At 38.9% G+C, this 12054-nt stretch overlaps 1 protein-coding gene across 5 annotated transcripts in view; it reads left to right on the forward strand.

Annotated features, from left to right (window-relative positions):
* The window catches only part of LOC131532835 (rho GTPase-activating protein 21), a 99575-nt gene that overhangs the window by 8731 nt on the left and 78790 nt on the right, over window positions 1-12054 (forward strand). Inside the window, exon 3 of one of the 5 annotated variants that reach the window (XM_058764618.1) lies at window positions 8179-8304. The exons of 3 other annotated variants lie outside the window; for them this stretch is intronic. In XM_058764618.1, coding sequence (XP_058620601.1) covers window positions 8296-8304 — 9 coding nt within the window. In that variant the 5' untranslated portion in view covers window positions 8179-8295. Of the gene's footprint in view, window positions 1-2586; window positions 3022-8178; window positions 8305-12054 lie in introns of those variants that run through there. One more of the 5 variants, XM_058764614.1, reaches the window with a different exon arrangement.

Below are 12054 nucleotides of genomic sequence, written 5' to 3' on the forward strand. Positions count from 1 at the left end.
TAAGGTTAGGGTCAGGAGTAGTCTTGGCCTCAGAAGACATGCCCAGTTGCACACAGTCTGCTCATGTAGTGTCGGGAGCATATATGATACCAAAAGGACAACAGCTAGTTGAAAATGCTGGTTCCAGTCTTGATTGGCTGGTTTCTGCGCAATCTCTGTGAGTCGGGTGCAGCAGCCTACCTAGAAACAAATATTGTGTATAAAACATTCTGGGCTGGACCAAAATTTGATTGAGCAGTGGATTTGCTAAGGTTTGCCAGATCTTTTCCAGTCTAAGCAGCTGAAATAGTGACAGAAATAGTGTGCCAGTACCAACTAAAGATGTTGATCAAGAAATGTGTCAAAATCACCTACTGCAGATAACCAGAATTCCCAAAGTAATGTTCCATTCTGGGAACAGCTGACTTCAGTTCAGCCAGTGTGGCATAGTGTTTGTAGGCTCTCAGTTTTTATGTCTTCTCAGGACACATTAATAGCTGTATCTCATCAGCTGAATTGTTTTCCCTCTGAACTCAAGAGTCATGTGATAAGTTTGTGTGGCATCAGTCAGCGCCTGTATGGTCCACTCACATGTCGCATGTTTTTTTTTTTTTTTCATCATTGATTTGTTCTGTTGATGTGTGCAGTGACAGAGCGAGAGCTTCACTACCGGAATTGATTTCATCTGATTGGCCCCTGGGCTGGTTGGAATGGGTCAGTATATGAGGTTGTGGACCCTGGACTTATCCATTCACTGTAAAGGGGGAGATTCACAGTTCATTAATGAAAGAACTGCGAGGGTCAATCTATTGGTCTTTTTGGAGATCTGGCAATGATTTGCAGTGCAATGAGATTGGAATTGACTGTTTAGTTACTTGATTGTTTCTCTGCCTGTTATATCACCTCCAAGAAGGTTGCAACACTTTGGAGTATGTTTCAATGTTTGTGGTGGTTCTCGCAGTACCTAGAGGAAACACCATACCCAAGGGATAGAGGTTTTTGAGTGTACTAGAACGATGTGTTTCTCCAGCATGTGTTTATACAGCACTACGGATGAGGCCCTGGTGTTCCAAGTCTGCACATTGGGAGTTTGGCCCAACTGACCTGCACAACACGAGTGTGTATATAGCCCTGACCTGCCCTGAGATCCTTCATGTGTGGCTTCATCAATCTGCTCCACATCTTCATGTAATCTTCCCCATCTACGCTTTGAATTTCATGTTGCTGCAGCCTTTTATTGCAATCCAGCATAAATCTTATGCAGAGCCAAGAATAACCTAACACAGTTGTCGTTCTCTGGTGCATTGCTCTGGTTTAACTCACTCAGGTTTGACCTAGTATCCCAAAGCTTCTCTGAAAAAAAAGCCCTCTCCATGGTAGTGCCTGTCCACTGAACCTGTCCTTCTAAACAGCATCTAATCAGCACTCTTCATTTTGCTTCAGACTCTGATGTGGTTCTGGCTGCCAACTCTCTCCGTCTGACTGACAGTTGGCATTTGGATGTTATTAAAATTGCATGTGTGGAACCAATCTGCTGACAGTTGGATTCCTTTTGTGGTTGGTGCATTTCTGAGCCAAGATCTGCAAAATCCAGCCAGATTCACCTTGGGACTGCTTTGCTATACCAGTATTTCGGATATAAGAGATATAATGTTTACAGTATCATTGCATATCTGTCATATGTGTAAATGCCCCTTCTTCATAGCGTTTTGCAAGCATGTGTTCCTAAGAAGCAACATACTCAAGATTCATATAAGATAAAGTAACTACTGTAGATGTATTCATTATAAGAAAAATGTGAGTGGTCTTTGCCTATGTAATACTTCCTGCCACGATGCAAAGGTGCATGTGCTAAAGACAAGGGTGTCCAATCATGCACCTGGAAGGCCACTGTTTATTTCTAAGCCCAATTAAATGTACCTGCTTACTAGAGATTTCAGACAAGTTGGTTGGGGCAAGTTTAAGCTAAACTCTCCAGGACATTGGCCATCCAGGAGCTGTGCTAGGGTGTCCTGATTGGTTGTTAGTGCATTGCTAGAGTAGAGTGTTTGCCACAGAATTGCTAGGTGATTGCAATGTTTTTTGGCTGGTTGCTATGTGGTTATTTACTGACCCAATTCCCTGCAAGAAAATAATTGTATATCTCCTTCTAAATCTAAAAGTTTTTTTTTTCTTCTGGGATATGTTCTAATCCCTAACCCTAAGTACTGTATGAGCATTAAATATCGTGATGCTTGCTTTAGCAAACATTCTCAAACACCAATATTAAAATTGCTCTGAGTAGCACATGTTGTATGCAGTTCAGCCCACTCCGTCCTGAAAGCATCTTCACACACTTGCCGTAGTCCCGTGACATGTTCTATGATGCAAATCTCCTGTTTTGTTTCAACCCCATTCTTCTGTTTCTGCAATGCGTGAGAGGATTGCAGTGTTTCTTTAAACCAGTAGGGAATTTAGAGTTCCCCACAATGTGATTTGTCTTTTGCAGTCCCGTCTCTCCCATCCAGGGGTTAAGCCTGCTGCAGCAATGCTACCTGACTCAGCACTGCAAGAAGACGAACAGATGGAGCGATCGAGTCGTAGAGTGAAGAGGGAGAGACTGATTACTCTTAAATACTAAGCACCAGAGGGGAAACAAGCCTCCTTCCTGGTGTCATCACCTTACTCTTATTTGGAGATCTGTCTTTGGAGTTGCGGACGTCTTGGTGGATTTCTTGTGTTTTGGTGTTCGTATGCATTATTAATCCAGCACTAATGAGCTGTGGAAAGGATGCGGTTAGCTGATGGAGTGCCTGCTGGGCACACAGATGGACTCAGATGCGACGCTCTCACTTCCTCACACCCCCCATCACCTTTGTGCCAGGAGCAGGCTCCAAGGGATCAACCGGAGAGCCCGGTGATAAAAGATCTTGGGGCACAGGTGGGCGCGGGGGTACCGTCTGAGTCAGGACTAATGACATGGCTCATCTAAGAGTTCTGGACTGCATGGTCAGCCACAAATGGAGTCGGATATGTGACCTTTACTGTGCGTTTAACAGTCAGGTCTGTGCAGCTTTTCTCCATCTCTACTGCAGTGTGCATGAAATAAATTTTAGCGTGCATGTCTTTATAAAATGCACAGTATCTCCCGTCAAAGAGTTGCATTGTTCTGCAGATATTCATAGTTCCTTGTTCTGACCCTGGCAGCCCTCTCTATGTCTTATCTCATGGAAATGCTTGTCTGATACCAAGAATAACTTGGTGTATTCCTGCAGTGTGGGAAGGCAGAACTGGTTGCAGGGGGATGTCTGATTTCACAGAGTACTCGTGACTAGGCTGTGCAATTAATCGAATTCAGTTTCGATTTCGATTTCGGCCTCCGACGATTATGAAAATATAATAATCGAGATAAAATGATTATTCTGCCCCCCTTTCCAGCAGTGCACTTTCACTTCTCCATAAAAGCCCATTTTCACGTGTAAGTATAAGCAGTATAATCGTGTAACGTGACTTTTGCAAAATGGGACGTGCTTGAGTTATTAAAGTTGATTGGATTTATTAATGTTTTTAAAAGCGCGAAATTGAACTTGCGCTGTTTCTTAGGAGGCTTGCGCTCAGAGATGGAACAGAACACGGACATGAAGTCATGTTTTAGCTGAATGTATGTGCCTAAATGGTCAAATACACGCAAAAATGTGTCAAAATGCTGCGCTTAGTGATTATTCACGTAAACCCTCGTTGGTTACGTAATAAATCAATGTAAACAGATGAGAATGAAAATATGTGTATATATGAAAATACATGCTATATTCCTGCTGCCGACTGTATGCTTAATATTAATCAAACAACAAAAGACAAAGACAAAATAACACACTGGTCTTCACAGAAGGTCTTTTAACCTCTTAACTGTCACCGTCCACCCTGTGGGACACCTACGTTTACTTCACTATTTTACAATTAAATCCTAATCTAATCATGACAAACTATATATCGTTGGAAAGGTCTAAGACTCCTAAATATTAAAAATTATGTAGGAAAAGTAATAGATTAATTTATGACAAGAGTGCACCTGAAAAATCTACATCATAACAGGAGTTCTGACCTTTGTCACAGAAAGTCTTCTTTTTTGCCTTTTTCTCTATCACGCTTTAGAAATCATAAGAAATTATATATCAGTTGAAAACTTAAAATCTCAAAATTCATCCTTTGAAACCCATTTTAAAATCAGACATTGCATTACCATGGAAATGGTACATCAAAATCACGTTGGAAAATGTTTTCATTCATGAATTATAAAAAAATAAGTTTGGATAGTGCACTATAATGTCTCTGTTCAAAACTGTGAGTGACAGTTAAGGGGTTAAAAGGTCTTTAGCTTTAATAAGACACAAAGGAAGTTTAATTCTTACAGTGAAGACTATGCTGTTTTATTTTACATTTGATTATTCAATTTCTATAGGCTGTTAACTGAATACTTTAGACTTGCATTAAATTCTTTAGACTTGTGTTAAATAATCGTGATTACATTATTGACCAAAATAATCATGATTATGATTTTTGTCATAATTGAGCAGCCCTACTTGTGACTGATCCCTGGTGTTTTGTAGATTTTTTTATTTATTTATTTATTTTTTAAATGCAATTTATTTTTGATCTGTTTATTTTCCATTAAAGTCCGTGTAAAGTGATATTAAAATATGTGTTCTGAGTTTGTCACACAACAGTAAAACCACACAGTAAAACTGTAAAATACCGCTACAACCTGAATGGTTGCTATTGATGCTACCTCTAGTAGTTTAATTGGATTTATATAGCCATACATGTTTGAGCGTGCAAGTTCGTTATTTAATTGTAGGTGTGCGGCAAGCGCGGTCAACGCTGCAGTGAGTTGAAACCTTCTCGTCTTCAAGGCGTGCGCAGCTCATGGTTGCTTAGCAACGGCAAACACCACAAGAGCGCAAGCTCCGGTGCGCTTTGAAAGAAGAGAAAGTGGTACAGCTCACATTTCCATGCATTTTTAGATGCGAATTGTGAATGCTTCATGTTTTTAAACTGTATGTATTCTGCCACATATTGATGTCTCTGGGCTAAGACCATTCACCCTAGAACCGTCCCTGCCTAGAATATGTATATCTAACATCACAGACATTCAAAAAGACAAACTAAGAGCTTGATCTCTCAGCATAGTTTTTATAGTGTTAGGGGCAGGGCCACGCTCGGTGGCTCCATTGCGTCATTGAGCCACCGTTTTAGCCCCGCCCAATAAATCCTGAACACAGAATTAGTGAAAAACTGTTTAACGGTTTAACTCCACAATTCAGTACTACATAGTTCAGAGTCTTTGTAATGTGTTTCAGCAATACATTTCTAAAATTTGTAATGTGTTTAGAAACAATTCTCAGAATTCTCTTTACACGGACTTTAAGGTGAATGTTTTTATCATGTGCACTTGGTAGGCTCAATGTCTAGAAAAAAAACTTCAGAAATCTGATATTTTCACTTAAATATTAAGATAATAAAAAGGCTGCTATCAGTGTATTTTTCAGTTACTTTTAAGGAAAGAAAATCAGCAATCTGTATTATGTCCGTAATGTTTTAGAATTTTTTCATTAATGAGAGTCAGAGCATAATACATGCACTACTTGGTGACTGTTGTATTTTGTTTGTTTATGATATTGAATGATATTTTGTTTAATGTGAGTTAAAAAGAGCACATTTATAGTTTGATGTTGATAAAGAGGTACTTGAGGAAACAAATAAAAAGCCTCATACAACTAATGTTTTAACATTGCATGACTTGATGCATATTAAACTAGAAGACTAATATAAATATGCATAATATATTTGCACATCATATAACAATAGCTTAGTAGTATGAGCTTCTTAATATAAAATGTGCCATTTTATAGAGTCCTTGTATGCACTTGTCTGCTGTAAGTGTGCAGATGAAATATGAGACTACTTATGTAACACTTAGCGTATTATCTTAGTAATTATAATCGATAGCAATGCTTTTTACACTCCTAAAAAGCAGCACATTATCACTCAGTACTGACATATAAAAAAAGTATGGTTGGTATTGTACACATTTTATATTTCAGTCCCTTCTTTGGTACTAGCAAAACGCAAAACCCTAGCACACAGCTGCAGCTTTCTTGTATGTGTGTGTGTGTGTGTCTCTGGCTTCTTTTCAAAGTTCATTTGGCATGCAGCTCATAGACAGACAAGTGAGAGACTGTAATCATTGTCCAGCTCTGTCTTTCTGTGTGATCTGAGATGCGGGTCATGCTGTGTCGGCTCTAACTCAGCAGTGCCTTCTTGCTTTGCCCCTTGAACTAATTTAATTTTAGCTCTGCTGAAATGGTTTGCAAGCTTGCAGGACTGACGGGCCTCTGTTTGGAGCCGTGAACACAGTCTTTGTGCTAAAGCCTGTGGTATGATATTCAGTATTCACACTCCAGCACCTGGTCATCTGGTGGAAAAAATGACCGTCCCACGCTGGGTAAATCCTTAACCTTCCAGAAGGGCCAAAATCTGTTAGAAGAGTGTCCCGTTGTGTTGTTTTTGTCTTAACTCAGTTCATTGTGGTTAAATGAGCATGTCTGCTAGTCTCATCATTACGACGACCGATCGTATCCCTCATAAAGCGTATTAATAATTCATAGCGACCCAGCAGAGAAGATCCCAATTATATTGGTCTTTGGGAGCATCTGTGGAGGCCCAGGGGACTCTAATTGGCCCACCTGCTCCGCTGAGGGTGAGGGGCTCTGGCTCTTTGTGTGACTGCGGCCCCAGCTCATGCTCACATCACACCCGCCCTGACAATACGCCCTGGAGAAATGTATAGAGCATGTGAAGAGGATCTGAAGGGAATTAAAGCATTAGAGAAAGACTCCAGACTGAGCTGGTTTACTTTCACTGGGGCTGTATGTCTGTACTAATGAAACTGCCTGTGGGCTTCACCTTCTGTACTTTTGAGATCAGTCTTGCTTCTGGCTTCTGGCCCATTCACAGACATTGCATGCGGTACTAGGGAGTAACTAACTAAAAATGCTACTAACTTAACTGCATGCATTTCTCAGTAGAGTGACTGTAGACTGTACATTGCTGTTTTTATAATACTGTATTGCACTCAGCTTTTTAGCAGAGTGGACTGAGGTTATAATCAAACACACTTAGCTATCCTGCATCCGAATATGCCTAATTCCCTACTATATATTAAAACAGTTCATGAAATGAGTAGTATGTCCAAATTAATAGTATTCATAAAACAATAGACAGAAAGCACCCAGATGACCTACTACTTCTGACGAGTTTCCGAAGAGCACATCTGATGACACTTTGCTATCCCATGAGGCCATTGCAGAGATTTGTGAATGACTCCTGTGTAAGTCACATGACAGTGACAACATGGCAGGTGTAATACATCTTGATTAAATTCATTTGACCAACATTCATACTATATAATTGCAAAGTTTGTTCCTCATCAGTACAGTTAAATTGCTGACTCTCTTAAACAAAGCATTGGAAATTTTACGTAATACAGTCATTTTACGTAATAATATAATATTTGCTTGTAATCATTTTCAGTTTTATTAGGTACATTAAGCATAAATAAATCTGTTAAAATGATGTTTGAATCTGTTAGTATAATTGAAGACTATTTTTATGTAAGTTGATGAATTTGATAAAATATGACAGTTAAGAAAAGCAATGGTTTTATGCATAATTTACATAGAAATTGAAACATGAAACATTGAAACAGGCCCAGTGTACTTTGTACCTTCTGCTGTAAGGTTGCATGCTTTTTTGCATTGAATTGCCTCATGCTGCCCAGTATTGGTGCAATTGGCACTGAGTGATATAGTCAGTATTGGTGCATATCTAATTGTACATTTTCAGGCTGTTATGTGCACTTCCGATTTAGTCAAATATGCAGCTTTGTATGTAATATATGTAATCTTTGAAAGTTTCTCTCAGTTTTCTTTGAGACACCTAATATTCTTTGATTTCAAAGTTATTGCGGAGAAGCTGATTATAACTTTAACTTTAACTTGATCTGTGATGGGAAAACCGGAAAGCCCGCTAGCAGTGTCCACTCAGAGAGAGCTGATAGAAATCTGTTTGAGGAAGAAACATGAGAGGGATTAAGGTATCAAAGGCAGATTGTCCATGGATAACCAACATTTTCTGACATAATTTCACTCCACCCGTTCCCAGGAGAGAATTCCCTATCCGTTTATTTCACCCTGATTCCTGGGAAGAGTGATAGCGAGAGAAGCGCCACTGCTGCTGTGATAAAGAGGAATTCACGACCACACAATCGCATCCATTGACATGAAAAAGGTATCCTAAAGCTTCAAGATCAGCTGCAGTAGAGCTTTCGGCTAAGACACTTTAGTTTGGTTGCCAGTATTTAACACTGTATAGAGGTCACTTCATATATGACTGATTTTTGCAGGCCTGCTTTATGTGTCATTTCCTTTCTGAGGGTTAAAGAACTAAAGATATGTGCAGTGCAGCTGGTTCTAATGCTGCTGTTGAGCAGGTGTGTGCTTAATATGTGTAAAGAAACTGCTAAACAACCCGTAATATACAAATAAATAGAACTGTGGAAAGTGGTTTTGTGATTAAACATGATTAGGTCTGTGGATTTGTCTGTTTTGTACTACTAAGGGGGGTTCATACAGCAGTCTGCACCAACAAAGCAACTGTATGTCATTTACTTTCAATACATTCACTGTTGGCAAAACAAAGTTGAGCAGTTGAGTTTAACTTTATGCGAATGAGTAGTGTTTGACTGATGTATTGGCTGAAATTTGAAATGCAAAATCTTGCATTTTAGTGAAAAAAAAAAAAACGATCCGTAACAAGTAGAAAGACTTGTTGCAGTTGGAGAGCCTACTGTAATCAACAATACATGGACTGGGCAACATGTGAATCATGCTTTCTGTATAGAAGTGTCTGTGCAGTTAGTTAGTTCCGATGCTTTTACTCATATTGACACTGTACAGTACAGTACATTACCATATGCAGTGAAAATCAATATGTGCTAATGCAGCACAAATACTCTGTTCATATGGTGTGCCAGTATACTATCATTACATGGAACTGCTGCCTCCAAAAATACATCCTAAAAGACTGCACTTGGTACAGTGATGGTATCAGTTGGCAATGTCACTAGGGCTATACTATAAAATCATATACCGCAACAAGCTTTATATAGTTATGAAACTGTGATGCATCACAACATACATACGTTATAATGCATACCGCATCATGAGGAACTGGTGATACACAACCCTAAATAGAATGATATTTTGACATGCACCGTGGTGCTTAATAATTTCCATATTTATTACAGATTTACACATACTTCACCATGCATACGTCAAAAAATTCCCTTGGTACATTTCATATTGATGTAATCATGCAAACCATGTAAAAACCACACTAGGTAAACGGCTCAAACACATTTGTTATGACTGAAAATGAATTAGTGTCTTCTAATTAGAACACACGAGTGACATTAATGCTGGAAATGCACTTGTTTTCTGTCTCTCTGGAGTGTGTGTTCCTTTACTGTGTGCTGTTATCCGGGGTTTCACATGCTCTGAATGTGAAACAGGAGAGAGAGAGTATGTGAGACATCTTCTGTGAAACGACACAGGTCTTTTGGTGCAATGCAGGCAGGAGGAGGCGGAGCTAGAGGAGTCATCAGAGGGGCAGGTTCAGGGTGGGAGGGGTTGTTTTATGACTGTTCCTCAAACCCCACCCATTTATAAAGCACAAATCACACGCACATGCATTTATATATACCAAATCGCTCTCTCTTAATGTACACATCACAACCACAGGTCAAAGAGGAGGCGGATACCATGACAACAGTGTGTGGTAACGTAACATGCAGCATGAAGGGCAGAAAATCAGAGCATCAGTGATGTATCGCTGTAACTCCTGCAGTGGAGAGAAACCACACAATAGAACACACAGCATATACTGCAGCCATATGTGTCATTTCGATTAAATTCAAAGACATTTTTTTCTCTTCCAAATTTAAAGTAAAAATAATGTTAATTTGTGAAATATTACTGGTATATATATATATATATATATATATATATATATATATATATATATATATATATATATATATATATATAAATATATAAGCAAAACTGAATGTCCAGCAGCCATTACTCCAGTCTTCAGTCTCATATGATCCTTCAGAAATGATTATAATGCGCTGATGTAAATATTTGGTCAATAAACATTGCTTATTATCATCAATGTTATTAATGTGGAAACGTGATACACTACCATTAAAACCATTAAATCTTTTTTTTTTTCTTCAGGATTTTTGATATATAGGATGGTGTGTGTATATATATATATATATATATACACACATAGCTTCTTTAGCTTAAATTCTTTAAAAAAAAAAAAAAAAACTGACTCATCCTGCTAATTTGCATGATAAATAGGATGCATGTAATGTATTAGTAAAAAAAAAAAAAATGTTGAAGAGGATTTTTTTTTATAGCTGTCACACTGTTAAGTGTTGACATTTCCGCTATTTCTTTTTTTCTTAGTGGTCCATCTCTTCCTTCTGTTTCTGAAGGCTTTTTAATGAGTTGGTATTATTATATTATTGTCATTATAATTATCGAGACACTTTATTACCATAGTTTTCAAAAGCATATTCTTATGGTAATGCCATGGTACTTTCTGTAAGAGAAACACTCTGGTAAAGCTGACAAGCCTGATTATGTTTTATAAATGGCATGTTTTTGTTGTTTGGTGTCTGTTTTTCTCCCAGCGAGTCTCTCTGCAATAAAGCTGCTGTTAATTCAACATGTGCTGAGCACTGAAGTTTGTTCAACTCATCAAAAGCGCGCAACATGGAAGATATGAAGCTGGTTTTATTTCAAAAACACACTTTATGGCTCATTGAAAATATGTCAATTGCTTGGTGATCTCGTATTGATATACGATGGGTTGACAGCGTGTTTTTAGTTTTGAGTACGGTTAGCAGGCCTCATCCATATGTTAGTGAGTGATCTGTGCTGCTTTCATTTGAGAGAGCACATGCATGCCAGAGATGAGTTCTCAGAGCTGGAGTATTTCCTGTCTGTGAGCCGTTTGACCCTCCCTAACAAACACACACACACACACGCAGATACAAAGAACAGCCCAACGAAACAATGTAATAGAGTGACATAGAGACAGAAATGAAAGTTGATAGAGGAAGAAAGTATTATCTGAGAGAGATAACCGTATAAAGATAGACAGATTGAATGTGGGAGTGTATAATAGCGTCTTTATTGGGTCCAGCTGGGCTGGGGTGTGGTCATCGGCTGAGAGACCCGCGGAGCTCAGAATGGAGCTACAGTCAGAGTTTCTGAGCCCACTGCCAAACGGAGTGTGTTTCTGTGTGTGTGTACTGGCTTGAGTGCGCAGGAGGGCAAAAAATGCTGTGGCATCTATTTACACAGAATAAGCCACTTGACTGTCCCATAATGCCTTGCGGCATAATGGCGTCTGCACTAATGCCAGTACTGACACGTCTGAACATGTCCCTTGTAACGGTCACTGTTGTGCTGGAAGTATTATGACATACTCTGGGCAGGCAGGTCAGCTGTCATACAGCACGTCCTGTTGTGTTATTTGGCTGCCTTGGGCCTGAAGTGTCCCTCCCTGCCTGCTGTGCCTCAGTAAATTGCTACTTGCGTGATAGTTGCTTCTAACCCTGCTGATCTTGCACTGTAACTGGCTTTTTCTGGGTTAATTAATTTGTTTAATTGGTTTTGCTTTAGGTCATGTTTTTTTTTTTTTTTTTTCTTTGTTGTTTGCTTTTGTCTTCTGATATTTTTTACTTGACCATTCTATTTATTTTTAAGCATATCTATAGCTTTTTATAATATTTTCTTGTTCACTATTTAAATTTATTTGTAACTGGACACTTTAGGGCTTTTCACACTGCATTTAACCTCGGGGTTATCATTGCTTTTTACCTGGGTTTAGGAGACCCTATTCTGGATTAAGGTTAGTTTTCTTTTGTGGTGTTAACCTTGCATTGTTTTGCCAAACTTGTAA

Source organism: Onychostoma macrolepis, chromosome 24 (genome assembly GCF_012432095.1).
Source record: "Onychostoma macrolepis isolate SWU-2019 chromosome 24, ASM1243209v1, whole genome shotgun sequence".
Taxonomy (NCBI): Eukaryota; Metazoa; Chordata; class Actinopteri; order Cypriniformes; family Cyprinidae; genus Onychostoma; species Onychostoma macrolepis.